This window comes from Theobroma umbraticum, unplaced genomic scaffold (assembly GCF_002168275.2).
Source record: "Theobroma umbraticum cultivar Fairchild unplaced genomic scaffold, ASM216827v3 scaffold_30.0, whole genome shotgun sequence".
Lineage (NCBI taxonomy): Eukaryota > Viridiplantae > Streptophyta > Magnoliopsida > Malvales > Malvaceae > Theobroma > Theobroma umbraticum.
This window is the reverse complement of record NW_018397254.1, coordinates 10,698,322-10,717,143: the sequence shown is the minus strand read 5'-3', so window position 1 is coordinate 10,717,143 and position 18,822 is coordinate 10,698,322. Positions and strand designations below refer to the sequence as shown.

At 34.3% G+C, this 18,822-nt stretch overlaps 3 protein-coding genes across 4 annotated transcripts; 2 read left to right on the top strand and 1 right to left on the bottom strand.

Moving 5' to 3' along the window:
- Positions 1–788: 788 nt before the first annotated feature.
- LOC110427610 (basic helix-loop-helix (bHLH) DNA-binding superfamily protein) lies at positions 789–1,828 on the top strand. The gene has a single exon (XM_021443156.2). The coding sequence runs from the start codon at positions 821–823 to the stop codon at positions 1,709–1,711; it is 891 nt and encodes a 296-aa protein (XP_021298831.2). The 5' UTR covers positions 789–820; the 3' UTR covers positions 1,712–1,828.
- A 1,724-nt stretch (positions 1,829–3,552) lies between these two features.
- LOC110423267 (GPI inositol-deacylase C, putative (DUF1218)) lies at positions 3,553–4,771 on the top strand. Its single transcript, XM_021437440.2, has 3 exons — positions 3,553–3,881; positions 3,988–4,193; positions 4,341–4,771. Exons 1-3 carry the CDS (start codon positions 3,783–3,785, stop codon positions 4,525–4,527), a joined length of 492 nt encoding a protein of 163 aa, XP_021293115.1. The 5' UTR covers positions 3,553–3,782; the 3' UTR covers positions 4,528–4,771.
- Positions 4,772–16,014: 11,243 nt separating this feature from the next.
- LOC110419460 (putative terpene synthase 9) lies at positions 16,015–18,551 on the bottom strand. Of its 2 annotated transcripts, XM_021432527.2 has the most exons (7): positions 18,274–18,551; positions 17,939–18,188; positions 17,453–17,825; positions 17,163–17,381; positions 16,917–17,055; positions 16,566–16,817; positions 16,015–16,482 (listed from the first exon to the last, which is right to left on the bottom strand). In XM_021432527.2, the coding sequence occupies exons 1-7, from the start codon at positions 18,514–18,516 to the stop codon at positions 16,177–16,179; spliced, it is 1,782 nt and encodes a 593-aa protein (XP_021288202.1). In that variant the 5' UTR covers positions 18,517–18,551; the 3' UTR covers positions 16,015–16,176. The 2 variants fall into 2 exon arrangements, with proteins under 2 accessions (XP_021288202.1, XP_089638651.1); XM_089782525.1 differs by having other exon boundaries at positions 16,566–17,055.
- Positions 18,552–18,822: the final 271 nt, after the last annotated feature.

Below are 18,822 nucleotides of genomic sequence, written 5' to 3'. Positions count from 1 at the left end.
TTGACCTATGTTATGTTCGTATTTATTTAAATAATTATATATTAACATGAAACTATTAAGATATAAAGATACGGGTTAATGCCAAGTCTATCCGTGCCTTTGGGTTAAATAGAAAACTGTGCTGAAAGTCATGCACATTTTCAATAATAAGCGCCGAGGTATTTTTAATTTAATTCTACATGGAAAGCATCAATCAAGGATGATAGTAAATTGAAGCAGGGAATAGGGATGATCTGAAGCCAGCTAATCCCAACTGTAATCGAAGGCTCAAGTTTAATCTTAATCCTCTTTTGTCCTTTCGGTTTCACGTTTTGAACCCGTCCGTCCCATCCCAATTCCCAGCAAGCGCGACTGCTCTACTCTGCAATGCAGACGCTAAGCTTGTACCTCTCTCTTGTTTTTTCTAGTAAAACTACAGCAATGCCAAAGAGTAAGCAATCAATCTCATTCTCAAGGGCGTCTCCGATTACCTGTTATATCCCGAGCCCGAGAGACAAACAATCGACAGAGCAGCGGCAACCTCAGACCTGACGCCCGCGTGTCAGTTAAACCCCTGCCCAGACCAGCCCAGCCCAATCATCCTTGATTCTCGTGTCGCCGCCTGCACTCATTGCCAGCATTCGTACCCTCGCCATCCAATAACAAACCCCCACGTGTCCCCGTCCTCATAACGGCCCTGTGTGCGTGAGCCTCAAGACACTTACATTCCCATTTTCGTTTTTGTTATACTCAGCGTCGCTGCTATGTTTCATTCTGCACTTTCCCTCTCTCCTCTCTTAATTTCCATTGCTACCACTTCTCTGTTTCTGATATAAACAGCATGAAAATGGAGAGAGGTTTTGGTTCCACTCATCCTTGTTATCCTTCTGCTTTCAGCGCCGAGTTTAGCATCAACTCCTCCTATGAAGCCAACTTCAACTCCATTTTCAACGACCCCAATCTCCAACCCCTCCTCCCTCTACCCTCTGATCCTTCTACCTTCAACTTCTTCAGCCAAGACTTCCCTTCTCTTCCCCTCGAACCTCAACTCCCAATCCCTGATCTCGACTCCCTTTACTCCTCTTCACTCCCTCCCAAAATCCCAGACATCCTCCCTGACTCAACTCAGTTCCTTGACTTCTTTAACAAACCCTTACCAGACCTCCACTCACTCGAACAACCCCACCGCCAACCCCGGTTCACTGAGCCTTCCGCCTCCTCATCAACTCGGAAGCTGAAACGTACTCGACTCGACTTAAACCTCTCTGACAACAACCCTCAAACCCTCGACTCCATAGTCCAAAGCTTCAACTCTCCTTCTCCAGTGATCCCACACAGTGAGCTAGCTCGGAAACGAAGGCAAAAGCTAAGCGACAAGACACGGTGTCTTCAAAAGCTAATGCCATGGGACAAGAAGATGGACACTGGCACCATGCTCCAAGAGGCTTATAAATATATCCGGTTCTTAGAAGCTCAAGTCTCCATTCTCCAATCAATGCCGATAAGTTCAAGCTTTGCAGCTACTGAACATAATGCTCCTGTTGGATTCGATTATGGTGGGTTGGGAAGGCTGAACAGACAGCAGCTTTTGCAGGTGCTGGTTAACTCTCCGGTTGCGCAAACCATGCTTTATTCACAGGGATTTTGTGTATTTGCTTATGAGCAGTTGGTTTCGCTTAAGAAGGCTAAGGAGAGGAAAGCGGTGCTCCAACAGTTTCTCTTTGGTAACTAAGTGATAAAAACGGAGGCAGGATATGTATGGGCTTACGGATTTTCTTGTTTTGTTGTTAGATTTGAAATCTTTAGGATTATATGTGCATGGACTTTTAAGTTTTAATACTTTTACAGTACAGGGATTAAATCAATGCAATGGAATGAGTACCTTCTGTTTCAATTTTCACTTGTTCTGGTGATGGTTGCTGGGCTTTTATTCTGTTTTTCATTTCTTTAATTATCTCATATTGAACTAATGAGGAAACTTGTGAAGATTATTAATTCCGGGACCAACTTGAGATTCATATGGCCCTGCCCGTGCTCCTGAATCCTGACGTTTTTACTTTATGCATCAAAAAGTAATGGCTTAAAGGGGAAAATTTACTACCAATGAGCAGCATGAGTTGAAGGCTTTGTAGATCCTGATTTGGTTTGATATGATAGGAGTGAAAGTGACAACTTGAGCTGCGACTGAATTGCTTTGTGCGTGGGAAAGTTGATGAACATGTGACTGAGGTTCGTGTGTTATGAGAGTACGGGACTGAAATCTTGATCAGGCTCACGCTCGTCTGATATTCTCCTTGCATTTCGGTGACTAGTAGTAGTAGTCACTCACATTATCTAATCCTGATTGCTCGCTCCATGTCATACGTTTTTGAGCAACTGACTCCATATATGTCTAAAAGTACTTCGGTTAAGCTTAATTTGCTAGGATTGAAAAATGAGTTTGATTGCTCATTGCTTGCACAGCCCTGTGGGACTGAGGTTGATTCATTGGGTTTTCAGATTTTAGCTCAATTTTCATTAGCTGGTTGCTGCTGGGCTCATATGCTCCTCCCTTTCGCCATTAGACTCATTACTGTTTTGGTCATCTCCCTGGCCCCTTCCTGGACCAAATTGTGTCATTCTACTCCATGGCCCAATATGGTCACTAGCTCCCAAGGTGTCCTGCCAACTGCAATTTAAAACAAACTGAAGCCCAACAAATTTGTTGGGGATTTGAGATTTGGGCATTTCAAAATGAAATTACATTACTAGTGCTAGTACTTTCCAGTGAGGCAATAACGAATTTTAAAATCAAATGCATCGAATTAACCAGTACAGTGCACAACTTAATATTTGTACTTACTGTTATAGTGTGAACTCTTTACAAGATGAGATGGGCATATACTGAACAAGGTTTGAAAAAATGGGATACAGCTCCACCGATTTTGAGCTCTACTTACAATCTTTTCAGGATTTATATGGTACCTCTCTGATCCTCAGGGGTCCACAACTTTTCCTTGAATTGAACTAAATAGATGGATCATGAACGTGAGTTTCCTGTAAAACACGGTCTTGGACTTTGGACCTCTTGGTATCAAGGCAAGTACTCAACCACTCGAGTTTTCTCATCACTATTTTTTATTATTTTGTTTTAATTCAGATGGACGTAGGACATGGCTGGCTCACGTTCAATTATTCCAACCTTCTCACGGTTGCCCTCCTGAACGTGCCACACTGCCACGACCACTTTGATCAGCTTTAGACACTCCAAAGGCCCCAAGGCTTACGCAATTAGTATAATAAAATTAGGATGTGATTATTTCAATAAACTCCAATAGAATTTGAAACTGTAAAACACCAAAATAATAGTTCATATGCTTGACATTTACCACATAATACTAGTAGTATATGTTCACTTACGGGATGAGCAATAAATTGAGATGGTGCTTCGTTTCTGCTGATTCGTGATTAAAAGTCAAAAAACGATTCAAAGAGCACTTATGGGCCATCGTTACATGCCCAATGCACGCTCCTCTATGAGCTGGTTTATACCCTACTTTTTCTTCTTCCCCTATCTAAGGAATCCAATAGAGAAGAGAGAAGAAGAAAAAAAAAAGAAAGGGCGAAAGAAGACGCGCAAAGCAAACTAAAGTGGAGCACTGTATTGACAAAAGAAGCTCTTTACTTTCTTAGAGCAGCTAATCCCATTTCACATATATACTTCCCTCAACCTTTCTTCCCATCGTCTCCTTGTCAAAGAACTTGCCATTTGTTTCTCTTTCTTGGAACCATCTTCAAGTGCTCCATATCATTAGAAAAAAAAAATGCTTAAACTCGGAGGCGTTCTCGTTTGTCTTCTGATTGTGGCCATGGATGTTGCAGCAGGTATTCTTGGCATCCAAGCAGAAGTTGCACAAAACAAGGTGCCTTGAAAACACTACCTTTTAATTACATGGCAAAAAGTAGATATTGCAATTATGTGAGTTGTGCTCATGAGGGTTTTTTGTTTTTCTTGCTTTGTTTTGACAGGTTAAGCACTTAAGGCTGTGGATATTTGAGTGCAGGGACCCAAGCCATGACGCGTTCAAGCTAGCGTTGGGTGCCGCAGCGCTGTTGACTCTAGCCCATGTTCTTGCTAACCTGCTTGGTGGCTGCATGTGTGTCTGTTCTCAAGAAGATTTCCAGAGAGCATCCCCTAACAGGCAACTTTCAGTGGCATGTCTCATTTTCACCTGGTAAGCAGATTTTCCTTGGAATGGTTCCTTGCTTACTCTGCACTGTTAGCATCGGAATTACACTGAGTAACAACGTGAATAATTAATAGTAGTGGTAGCAGTAATAGTTATTTTTGGTGTGATTTCATATATTTTGTGGTTGATCAGGATCATATTAGCCGTTGGGTTGTCCACTCTGGTGATAGGGATATTATCAAACAACAAATCCAAGGCATCCTGTGGTTTCACGCACCATCATTTCCTGTCGATTGGAGGAATTTTGTGTTTTGTTCATGGGTTATTTTCTGTTGCATATTACGTTTCTGCCACTGCAGCTAGTGACGAAGAAAAGTAAGAAATGCTATCTTTACGGGAACCCCCTTTTCCCCAACCCTCCCAACAACACTGATCATTGATCAACAATCGCTCTCGTCCTACATGTAAAAGAAAAAACATGTATACATCTTTGAATGGCATTATATCTTGCGGGACAGCTAATATTGCGAAACCTTTTCCCCCCTTTCACCTGTTTTTTTAGTTTAGTAATTGAGAGTTTGACACATTAGTCTATTTCTCTTGAGATGTGTGTCATTTTGTTCTTTTGACTATCGCATGGCTACGTTGCTTTAACAAAAATAGATAGGCAATGATCGATTGGGCCTCAACATGTGTAGTTGTTTACAAACCCAAAGGAACATACATCCCAAACCCACGTTTGCCGAGTGCCTAGTTTATTAGGAGATCTATACATGTTAGGCACATCCTCGGCATTGGTGAAGATGAAAACTAAGAAATCATACAATCTCAAGAATTGCACTATAATTTGGCGAGGCTTTCCTTGAACTCCATGGTATTAAAAAAATGATAAATTCCTTCATAGCCATGTTTTCTGAACTGACTTTTGTTTTATTTTCCCATTTTGAGAGGGAGAGAGAGGGACAAACAAACAAAGTGTAGGCCACAGGGTGAGTCCATAGTGGAAAATTGCAACTTGAGAATCCAAAATGTCAAACGGTCATCACGTGAGTCTCAACTTTTGACATGGCATTCCCTCATGTTATGGCACTTAAACATGCCCAAACATGCGACACCACGTAAGAGCGCCGAAAATGCAAATAATTGCCCTCCTTTATTGAAATTGTTTTAGGTTAATCCCCCCATAACTTTTTATAATCAGCGAACTCTTCCACACAAGATTGCAGGACGTGAAAGTGCGTGTATAGGCCCCTTTACAGCCCATCCCCAACACAAGTGTGTTGGACCCCTCAATTAAGTGTCAAGGGTTGTTGTCGGCCCGTGACACTGGGCTTATAAATGAGATTCCTTTAATGGGTTTTGTTTAAGTTTTATATATATATGTTTTACATAATATCTAAAAAGCTCTTAAACTAGTTAAAAAAATTTAATTAAGTTTTTAAATTTTTATTGTATTCAATTAAGTTTTTTTATTTTTATTTTAAATCAAATAAGTCTTTAAATTTTTATTTTAAGTCAAATATACACTTATGATTAATAATTGACTTAATTAAAATATTATTTTTTATTTTATATTACATGGCGCTAATGTAGCATGCTAACTTATTGTAATTAATGATGATATAATACTTTGACATATTATAATTGATGATGAAGTAATATGTTAATTTAACATGATAACTTGTGATATTTTTCAACTTTCACATCAACGTTATGTTAGAGTTATGTGAATATAAAATAAAAAAAAGTATTTTGATTAACAAAAATCAATCAATCATTAATTATAAGAGTTTATTTGAATTTTTTAAAATAATTTAAAGATTTATTTAAGCATTATACCTATATTTTTTTTGGGTATTATCATTTTATGCTTTTTTCCTTTTTTCCGACTTAGAGATCAGTTGAAGATTTCCTTATTTGAGTTTTCGATCAACTAAATACTACAAGCAGCAAGCTTTTGGTGTTATGGATGATTTGGTCTTACCCAAGTAGATGTTTTCACGAGGGTGGCTGTTTAGCTGTAGCTACTGCTACCAAATTGCTGAATAAATGTTTGAACGATAATTGGGAGGCATGAAAGTACATTAATAAGAAACGAAATTTCTGTGGAAAGGAGGGTTGCTACACTTGGAATAGCCATTCGAGATCATGCATGGGAGATTCAGCTGAGTAGGGCAGTGCATGCTTCGATTTGGGATGCAGGTTTCACTGCAACATGGATTCAGGACATTAATAAGACTCAATTTAGTTGGCTGGATGGTGGTGCATGTGCTTGTGGAGGATATTAAGTAGATGGCATTCTTCTGTGACTTTGTGTCTTTTTTCCATGTATCCCCGTGAAGCAAATAGTCTGGTCCATAACTTAGCCCGACAGGGTTGTGAGTTGCACGGTCAGCAGTTCTGGGGGGGTTCTTTACCTCCTAATATTTTTTATCATGTAATTTCTTAATCTTCCTTTATTGAATTAGCATTTTCCATAAAAAGGTATCGTTTTATCTTTTTCTTTTTATTCTACTTTCTTGCAACATTTTAGAAATATTAGTATTTATTGTTATTTGCGTTGCATGTAGATATTAATTTATTTATTTTTAAATGACAATTATATATAAAATACAAATATTTCCATTAATTTTTTACAAATAAAAAATAATTATCATTGAAAGAAAATTATATATAAAAGATCATTCATGTTTCAATAATCTATAATTAAAATTGTATAATATTAGTCTATATAAAATTCAATACTATTAGAATTATGAAAAATATTTTTTAATGAAAGCCACTCAATGCAATTAGAATTCTTACTTTATAAATTGGATAAATCCTATTAATATTTATAATAAATTAGAAATCCTTAAAAATTTTAAATTACAGTGTTTTATATTTACAATCCATAAGAAAGTTTAAATTATAATTTCTTATATGAAAAATTAAATTTGTGTTTCATTGAGTGTTATTGTACATGAATTTAGTCAATTGAGTTGGAACGATCAGCTACATTTTTTGAAGTGTTCAACTACACACATAAGCGTTTAGAGAGACGTGTTGCTTTTGTGGACAAAAATCTTGATAGGTTAGTGGACATGAACTTTTGTTGATTTATCCATTAAATCTTGACAATGGTTACTTTAAATATATTCATTTTTTCCCTTAATATATGAATGGTAATTGTTTTTAACTTGTTATAGGAAATATATACTTCTACATTATTTTAGATGTATGGTGAGGATGCATCTTCTTAACTAGAGTTTGAGTTGCAGGCTTGATCTCAAGTAATTGGAGGGTGGAGACAAGTCACTCTCACATGTATGTGTTTGGGATTAGGGTGGCTGTTGCAATTTCACTTGATGCAGCACACTCTAATGCACCAATTTTTGAGTCAACGTGCGGCATTTCCATTGCAAATTGTTCCATTCAAGATCCTTTACATGAAAAAGTTGAGAATGTAAGTTTTAAGCCCTAGATCCACATATGAAGATTAAAACACCAAAAGTCATAGAATTATAATTGCGTACATGTTTGATTCGTTAGAGTAGCCATTTTTTGTTTGAGAATAATATCAAAGAAGTACTGGTAGAGGCTAGATCTTCCTCTTTACTCTTTTCTTTTTTGGTGGCTCACAATAGGCAGAGACTGTTTGTTAGAAGTGAATACTGAAGAAAGGACCTAGCTAGATATATAAATAATAAATCCTAGTAAAAGCATCCCCATTAAAGGTTTATTGGGCCAGGACCTACACAGCTGCCAAACCACACTGACCTAATAAGACGTGTAAAGCCCATCATCTACAGATCATTTTAATATTAATTGGGCTCTCATGCTTTGCCTCACATTAGGACTAAATTATCAATCTATGTTATTAAACTGAAATTACCAATTAATAGTAGCCCACATATTAGAAAATTCTAACATTCTCCCACTTCGATAATACTAATTGGGGTTTATTTTAAGTTTAAGAAAACACTTTAGAAAACAAGACTCCAAACCGATTTATGTAATTTTGATGTGGTCACAATTTAAAAAATATTTAGCCCTTAATCTTGTCCAACAAAAACATCTAATACTGAATTTTAGTAGCCAATTATACTCTTTATTAACATATGACCAATCCATAGTTACAAGTATTAGTGATACTATCGACAATGGATCTTAGTGTGACTGTGTAGCAAGAAAATAACACCTAAATGTGATCTCAATGTGCTATTTTCATTCTCAGTCCTTTTATTGATTTTTCTAAACCTGATGAGAAATCTATATGGCATTTAACAACAAGCTTGTATGTGTCTCACTCAACCTTGAGGTTCCTTGTTGGTGTCATTAATGAGAATAGCACCAAAATCACTCTTGAGATAGACACCAATCTCTAGATTTCACTGTTAGAAATTTTGAGGATATAGTGCCATGGAAAACAAGTATATTCTCATATTTAGTTTCATTAATTTTATTTGTAATTAACGTACATTTTGATAATAAGACGAAGAGTTTGTTTTGGGTTAGCATTCATTAGCTAGTTATTAAGGTATCATGATTCTATTGAGATATTAAAATACATTCGTATGAAGATTCATACATAGAAGACATGTATTTTAATTGAATCTAAATATTATTCATAACCATATAATAAAACTAGTCACTTTATTGTATTAAAGCTATAATGTCCAAATTACTTCCAATGAAACGAATGTTATTCACTTCAAGGAAATGATGAGTCTCAAATTATCGAAATGGTAGACTTCGAGTAATGAAACAATAACATGAATTAGAATCATGTGAGAATCAAATTTAAGTTTAACCGTTACTTAAATCTTGATCTCACACTTATGTATTTGCTTATAGTAGAACTGAAATCCTGATAGATGGTTGACTTATGTTTAATCTCTTTATAATCTTTGATATACCATGAGCATGAACATCATAAAGTGTTGATCTAGACTCCATATGTTGGGATTATAATCAAGATGAACGTCTAGGAACATATATCCAAATAATAGAGTTCATAGTATTAACATCACTCCTAGTGATTTCAAGAATATTGGTGATTAATTTGGGTTTAACGGATTAATGAATTAGCTACTCATCACATTTGGATACTGAAATGATTAGATCTAGAGTATTGAATTATTAATTGGATGAAATTTGAGACTAAAGGACAAAATTGACATAAAGGGTAAAATGATAATTTCACATTTTGTCATTGGATGGTTACGACGTTTCATAATATAATGTTTGGAATTGGACAACTAATAATTAATATCAAGTATTGAATTATTTCTTATAATTATAGTTTATCCAAGAGTGCAACATGAATCTATGGTGGAGTGATTTCAAGGTTAATAAGCTTGAATTATTTTAATAAGATTAAGAATAATTATAAGTTTATTAGAGCTTCGAATATCTATGTCCAAATAGATTCTCCACTTAGTTTCATAGAATTCAATTTGTTTAAGTAAGAATGCATGTTTTATTTGATTAATTAAATTATATATAAAAATGACCGCTTTAACATATTTATCTTAATTTAGACAAAAAAATATGTGATGTCTTAATTTAGATAGGAAAACATATTTGTCTTAATTTAAACAAGAAAACAAGTTTGGCCTTAATTTAGAAAAAAAAATATGTTTGTCTTAATTTAAGGCAAGAAAATTTTTTTTTGTCTTAATCTAGATAAGGATTTGTCTTAATTTAAACAAGATAAAATATTTTTATCTTCAATAAAGGTAAGAGTTATCTTAAATTAAGATAATGTTACAAAGATTTTTGCAAAATGAATCTAGGCATTCATGTTGATAAAAAGAGATTCCATGTTTGAATATCACTCTTTTATTTATTATTAATTTTTTTAAATAAAGAGGTTAATAATAAAATAAGAGTTATTATTCAATAAGAAGTTTATTTTTCAAGAACTTTAAATGAAATTAAAGAATTAAATTATTTATTCTTTAATTTTAATTTTGATAATTATGAAGCATATTTGATGCTTCCATAACTCTAAATAGATGGTCAAGATTGATTCAAAAGTGTTTAATTTTGATTAAACCTTTGAAATAAGAGTTTTAATAAAAAGAGAAGAGATTGGAAAGAAATAGAAACGTATGCACATTTTCTTAAAAAGTTTTTAACTGTCACTTCTTTCCTCCTACTCCAAACTTTGTTGTATTTTTCTTCCTCGTTCCCATTCTTAGCTGAATTTTTTGGAAGAAAATAACCATTACTTTTTAGGAAAAAAAAAAAAACAAAATCGGTTGCCATCTTACAGTCTTACATTCCACACCTTATCCATTCAAGGTTTAAGTTGAAAGCATTTTTGAAGAATAAGTAGTAAACTTGTTTGATCGAGAAATCATTCATTGGTGTGGTAGTGTTTGAAAATAAGAATCTTAAAATAAAAAGTATGTTTTTTCTTACTTAATGGATTCTTTTTTTTTTTTAGGATGTGATTATGTTATTTGTAATACGAATGATGTGTGTTTTCGCTTGTGTAATTAGATTGCTTGTTTCTTTTATAATTTTTTTTGAAATCTATGCTTTACACAATCACATCAATCCACTAAGATCTAACTCCAACATTCACAAAAAATATACACAATATAGCAATTCTAATAACTAAGATGTACATGTACAAATAATATCAAATAACTGTATGGATTATCAATCAACTATGATTATCAATAAACATAAAATCAAGCATCTCATGAATGTCTAAAAATATAGAAAGGGTCTTTACATAAATACAAACCATGATGTGATAGTTTCAAAACATAAATAACATGCTGCCATTAATCTAGCACATCAAAAGACCCTATGATAGTCATGCTTTCAACATGTCTACTAAACATTATAGGTCTTCACCCATTAGTCAAAAGATCAGTTAATATGTCATTAGTGTCAATGTGCTCAACTACAATGTCACCATTTTTAACAAAATCCTTGACTGTCAAATACTTTATCTCTAAATGCTTAAACCCACCAGTGGTTTTGTTTTTCTTAATGAACAATACAACAGATCCATTATCACAATAAATCTTAAGAGGTCTAGAGATAGAATCAACAACACAACCTAGAAATGAGATTTTTAAGCCAAATACCTTTGTAGTAGCCTATAACAAGCAACAAACTCCACCTGCATAATAAAGGAAGCTAAAAGCATCTACTTAAAATGCTTCCAAGAAACAACTACCTCAACCAACATAAAAATCCACCTTGAGGTGGACTTCAAGTCATCATGATAACCAACGAATTCAGAATATGTATAACCAACGCTCTCAAGATTATTCACCTTTTTGTACACTAATATGTAATCCTTAGTCTTTTGCAAGTATCTAATCACTTTCTTAGTAGCAACCCAATGATCCATATGAGGGTTAGAAAGATATCTACTAAGAACTCCCACATACATTAAGATCCCAACTGCACTAGAATATGGTATGTCTTTCATGGATTCTTTTTACAAATAATTTTTTGGGCATTAACTAAGCTTAAACCTATCACCTTTCACAATAAGTGCATCTCCAGCTTTACAATTCTGCATGTTGAATCTGTTGAGCAGACAATCAATGTATGCTTTTTGGGAAATCCTTAATAAATTCTGAGATCTATCTCTACATATCTCAATCACAAGTACAAATGAGGCATCACCGAGATTTTTCATGTCAAAAGTTTTGGATAATAACTATTTCTTTTCATGCAACAATCCAACACAATTGTTGGCTAACAAGATATCATTCACATACAACACAAGAAAAATGAACTTACTCCCATTAATCTTAAGGTATATGCATTAATCAACCTTGTGTTCCTCAAAACCCATGGAAGTAACTACCTCATCAAACTTCAAATACCATTGTTTGAAAGATTGCTTCACACTGTAAATGGATTTTCAAAGTTTGCACACTAAGCTTTCACTTCTTAATTCTTGAAATCCCTCCGTTTGTACCATATAAACCTCTTTTTCAAGGTTAGTATTCAAGAAGGCTATCTTCACATCCATTCGATAAAGTTCTAAGTCAAATGTGCTACCAAGGCCATGATGATCTTAAAAATACCCCTAAAAGACATTAGTTAAAAAGTCTCATTATAACTACTCCCTCTCTTTAAGTAAATCCCTTTGCCACCAACCTAGCCTTCAACCTCTCAAGTTTTCTCTTAGAATTTTTCTTGCTCTTATACACCAATTTGCAACCAATAGTCTACACCTCTATGAGAGTTCAACTAGCTCCCAAACACAATTCTAAGCCATAGAACTCATCTTTTCTTTCATCGCATCAATCCACATAATAGATTAAGGATAATTAATAACATCATTGAAAGTCACAAGGTCCACCACATGGCTAACATCATAATCACTCTCTTCAAGATAAACCACGTAATCATTAGAAATGGCAGACTTCCTTGGCCTCAAAGATTTTCTTAAAGACACTTCAACCTCATTTTCCTAAATAGGATGAATGACAATGTAAGCAAGAATAAGATCTTGAAGACGAAGATTTGTATCATACCCAAGATTTTCTTTCTTAGTGGCCACAGGTATTTTATGGCCAGTGGTGGATTTAGGATTTTGTATGAGGGGTGATGAATAATCATACAAGGTCAGGAATCAGGTTAATGATTTGATTTCGAGCAAAAAATTAATCACTTTTGAAATCAAATTAAATTATAATATAAAATTTCATTAATAATTTAAATATAAGTTTTTAGATTCATCAATATAAATAAACATATAGTAGAAAGAAAAATTAAAATTAGATTTTCACATTAGGCATCATAAGCTGTGCTCAATGTGCTTCTATGCTTTCAAATTCATCGATGACTAAATCCGTGTCAATTGTCTTGACAATCTCTTTGTCAATGTAAAGGATAAATGAGCTAGAAAGAAAATCATCTTTCATCTTATTACGTAACCTTGTTTTTACAATTTTCATAGTTGAAAATGCACGTTCTGTAGTTATTGTAGAGATTGAAGGAGTTAAGATAAGTTGAACCAAACGATCTGGGAGAGAATATACAATTTTTTTTTTGTCTTTGACATTAATTGGCATAGCTTTGAGAGGGTTGAAACACTCTACAAACATGGATCTCGCCTAATATCAACTTTAGAATGCTCTAATTCATATTTCATATTCAATTTTTCTTGATAAGTGAAGTCATCAATATAGAACTTTTGAGCAAGTTTGCAGACGCCATCAATCTTGAATAATTTAAATCCATCTTTAGGATCCAAAGATCAGCTACGAAAAAGCAATTCCATTGTATCTTTAGTAAATCTACTATTCATTTCCTGTAGCACTAAATCTATAATACAAATGAACAAATCAATTCAATAATGATGCATCATCTAAATTTGCTCACTTTTCAATACTCGGCCTCTACCTAATTGATGAGGACCATTAATATCATGAATTTCTATCTCATGTTTCTCACAAAAGACTTGACTTCTTGAAACAAAACATGCCACCCATTGTCTCTAAAGTTTTGAGTAATTTTCTTTGTTGTAGCTACTAAATTCATTGCATTAACAATGTCTTGTGATTTATGCTGAAGAAGTTCGCATAAATTATTTGTTCTTTCCAAAATTTCTATCATACGATGCAGAATAAAAACTAATTCAAATGTGGTCATCAAATCATAAGCTCCATCAACTGAGGCCCTTTGGGATGAGGTGCCACTTTCATTATTTATCTCACTTAGAACTTTGAGAGTCAGATTTCACAAATTAAGTAAGCTATGAAAAGACCTTAAATAAGAGCCCCATCATGTATCACTCTCCTTTTTTAATGAGCCAACTTGATTTTTTCCTTTTCTCATTTCAAGCTCATTAGTAGAAACCAACTCTACTATCTTAATTACGTGAGCACTTTGCAAATGATCTTTTTTTTTTTTGCAGAGGAACTAACAACATTAATAATGAGAGCCAAATAAGAGAAAAAAATGCTTAACAGGAATGACATTTTTGCATGCCCCTACCAATATTAATTGTAGTTGATAAACAAAAATAAAAGAAAATTTTAATTAACTTTCAATAAAAAATTCATCATTGTCAACGAATTTTTTCTCGTTGGTAATGGTTGGACCATTATTGATAGAAATTTTCATCATTTTGGATCAAATTTTTTGTCGATTAAAAGTTAGACAGTTATCGACATAATTTTTTTTTTTTCGATGGAATCTATGACTGACTTATATGCATCTAACTTAGATGTATCTGACTTATGTGTATATGACGAAAATAACTTTTTTGATAGTAGTATTTACATGTACACACATAACAATTTTAATTCTCATCAAGCAATTTTTTTAGTTTTTGAAGACAAGAAGATATTTCTCGCAGTTGATAATCTGATCCACTTAGGCTTCTTTATTTAAGAATTTAATATTATTTATTTTCTGTACTGTTTAAGTAAATTATTTGATTACTCAAAAATTAGATCACATAATTATACATGTAGACATTAAAAAAAAGCAAGTTTACTTGAGCCACAGTTTTTATATTAAAAAAAGAAGACCCCGACCGAATTTGATGCTTCATTCTAAAAAGAAAAGGTCCATCCAAGTTTATGGTGTGAACTTATCCAATGGTCTGTTACTTTGGATCACAACGAAGATTTTATGACAATTACGCACAACAAAACCACAAGAACGCAGGGAATAAAATATCAATACTCAGCTCCATCCAACAAGAGTCTTTATCAGTCTGAATCTCATCATGGGTCAGTAGGGACATGAAATTTACAACATATATAATTACTTAAATTGGAAACTGCTACCCACACAATCATCACATCCTATATTTATTACTGTGTACAGCATTTCAGTATGCACGATTTCGCTAAGGACTGAAAAGCTAGTACTTGTATCGATTATGGGAAAATGCCGAAACATGTAGCTATTAAGTATCAAATGAAACATGACCATTTTTTAATAAATGGGTACGTAAGTGGGACATTTTTACCAACAGCTTGATTTGAATCTGTACAAATTCACATGTCTGTCGGCAAATATTTACAAAGATTGCCGAATTCCTGGTCAAGCTCCACTTGATTTGAATTTTGAGTATAATATTCAAATGATGTATTATTTTTATTAATAAAAATTATTGTTTATAAACTATACTTAAAATATAAAAAATAATATAAAAGTGTTTTTTTATATTTAATATAAATTCTATTTAATTGATGAATTGAAATAAGATTAAACAGTTAATTTTGTTTAATAAAATGATCAAGATACCATTAATTAAAAGTTAGTTTTTTTTATTTATTTAAAAGTATTTTGATAATTTTACTGTTAATAGCTTAATCTTTTGTAAGAAAAGAAATTGTTTACAAAATATTAATTAAAAATATATATATCAATGCAATGTTAATTGAAAAAAATTATAAGATAATAGGTAAAAATGAAAAAAAAAATTTCCAAAACTAGGGATTGGAACTTCAAATTTCAATCGTGCACCTAACCTCCATTCAATTTTTTTTTTGGTCACTTCTCGTTCATCCCTTAACCAAGCCTTTCCCTCTAAAGCTTGGTCTTGTTTATTTCAAAAACTACTACTAAAAACTCTTGATCAATTTTATGCAAATGCAAGTTTTGAGACACTCAATTATTTTGGAAATGGGTATGGATGTGGGTACAATGATTATTGCTTTGGGATTTACAAACTTGTAAAGATGATGATAATTGTTTAGTCTTGGATATTGTGGACGGTGATGGATATGCTTTGTAGAGGACCCATCTCTTTAAATTTTTGTGATGGTTTTTGGATTTTTGTGTCTGGATATCTTGTAAGAGAAAAATGGATGTAGATAGTAAAATGGAAAAGAAACGAAAAGAAGATGGGATACAACATGTCATACATAACAACCCATGAACATGATAACAGTTTAATTTTATTAGAGGTTCAGAGTGCTTTTGAACTTGAAGAAAGAGGAAACGATAAAAGAAAAAGAAGAATGAACAATATTAACTTAAGAATAATAGAACCTCAAGAAACAAGTTTTATTCGTCTCTGTTCAAGGGGTATACGTTATGTAATTTACCCCAATCCATCTCCGGTTGTGATAGGTTCGACAATGAGTGAGATCAAAAGATCCTTTGTCACTCCGGTTGATGTTCCAATTCCATCTCCGTGCTGGAAGATGCACTGAGCAGTGCGTGCCATGTTTAAGCACATGTTTATTATGGATCTTGGTAGTAAAATTTTGTAGCTTTCCTCATTTAGCCTTTTCCATGAATGAGCCATCAATTCCTTAATGTGATCTCTTGCTTCTTCTTTGGACGCTCCTGTTTCAATCATGTAGCACTGTGTTGATTTTGCCACGTCTCCTCTAGCACTCTCGGCCTTCGCAGAAAAGGCAAAGAAGGGTTAATTTGATGCACTGTACTATATATATTTATTAATTATACCTTTTGAGTAGTACATACCCTTGAAGTACCCAAATCATCGGCAAGTCGGGTGATTAGGGACGACCAATATATTAGCTTACCACCGTGCTTGAAGCAATAATCAAGAGATTTTTCTGTCATTGAGCCTGCTTGTAAAATATAAGCATGAACTATGGCTGCAGGGCCACCCACCGAGATCCATGCGTTTTCTAAATACTCCTCCAGGACTGGCGTGTGCCCGTTGTAAAACCATCTCGCTTCAGTTAAATATGATGCACAAAGTTTTTTCCACTGCAGTAAACATAGAATTTCAGATAAATTAACTGCGGTATTGCTACAAAATTTGCCATTTTTATGAGAAGTTTTTCTTATAGGCACTAGCTTCCATACCTCTTCCCTAATGTAGTGGGTGATATCCAATCCATGATCTATAAGGATATCATGTCCCAATTCGTTAACAAAGTTGAACAAGGCTAAGTAGCATGGCTTCATATATTCTGGAAGGTCCCTCATGGCTCCAATATCCCATCTGAATTGCCCAGATCAATAAAAGGAAAAGAAATGGAGGAATTTGTTAGATCATTTCCTTTTTTAATCCCCAAGAGGAAAAGAAGTATAGAAGTATCTTTGTCGTACTGATTTACGGCTCTGGTAAAGAGTTCAAGTTCATCCAGCATTCCATATACATCATACATGTCATCAATCGCGGTTAAAATGCATACGAATCTGGTGAGGTAAATCCTGCATTTGGAGAATTGAGGCTCGAAGATGATTCCCATTGCCCAGATATAATTTTCCATCAATCGATCCCGTGAAAAACTCATCTTCTCTTTAAACCCTAAGTCTCTCCACCACCTGTGGAAACAAAAGATGCCTTTGGATTAGTACTATTTTGTAAAATAGTTTACTAATGCAATTATTCTTACGTCGCCAACTCTTTGAGTTCTTGCTGGTGAACTGCTTGCACAAGATTGAAATCTAGCTTGGCTAGCTCAATCAAAATTGAGTTCTTCGAGTCATCCTTTTGGTAGACATCTATGAAAGTCCTTGCCTCAACCCGGGGCATCTTCCAATGTAAAGGAACTTGTAGGGACTGTTGCACTTGGAAAGCCAAATTACTTCCTAGCTTCCCCAATGAGGACTTGAGATGCTCTGCACTGAATTTCTTGGCCTCTTCCATAACATCTTCTCCATGCATTCCAAGGTGTGAAGCTTCATACAAGCTCAAAAGCCCTGCCATGTCTCCTCGTAAACTGTCCACGAATTTCCCATCTCTACCTCTGAATTTGTTGAACACGTCTGTTTTCCACCACGAACATCAGAAAGTGAATGGGTCGATTAAATTCGGGAATAAAATTAGGCCATATCTGGCTTCATACATTTATATTTAATGGTTACAACTCTGCTATCACCTGTGCTTATTGGAAAGGCATGTTCACGTAGAATCCGGAACAGCAGTGAAGTTGTATAAAGATCTCCGATAACAGTTTCTCTAAGGACATTGTTTAGAGCCTCATCAATCTCTTTGCCAAAATGGTAGGCCACACCTAAACGCTGCATTAGGTCGATTAGCTTCCATGCAGACCAAGGGTTTTGGGCAAATGCCAGCAAACTTGTAACCTCTTTCTTCAACTCCTCTAATTTAGTACCATGAAACTCATACTGCAACACATGCTAGTACAAAATTCAGATCAAAGGAAAAAGGTCTCTAAAGTAAAGCAAATCTATGATGAAAAAGTTTACTTGCCGAATATGGAGTGGTCAAGGATTCAATGGCTTTTGGATCCCAAATGCTAGGGTGGTAATTAGCTGATCGCCGTTGCTTTGCTTCTATGCAACAGGGCTTTGAACTGATTGTGAAAGAGTGAAGTAATCCTGATCGGCCTAGCTTTCTCCCTGTTGTAAGCCATGGTGAAAACAAGTTTCTGTGGCAGTCAATTACGGCAGAACAAGGACGAGTGGAGGGAGAGGCAGCTATCAGTTGCTTCATTATTCGTAAACGTTTTAGAGGAAACACGATGTCCATTCCTTAAATAAAAAATTATACACGATCAACTTTTGGTGCTCTGAATTACTTTTTACCAGACTATGGCCCTTGTGTTGAACACCGAACTCTTTGTACCTTTTTTTCCTTGAATATGTTTTTTCCATGCTTTTCACGTTGCAAGGTGAGAAAGCCCCTTTCGAGCTTGTATAAATATCATTCTATTTTTAATTTTATTATTTTATGTATTTTTTTTACATTAAGAGGTCACTTAGATAGTACTGTGATTGTTAAAAATGTACTTGTTAAATA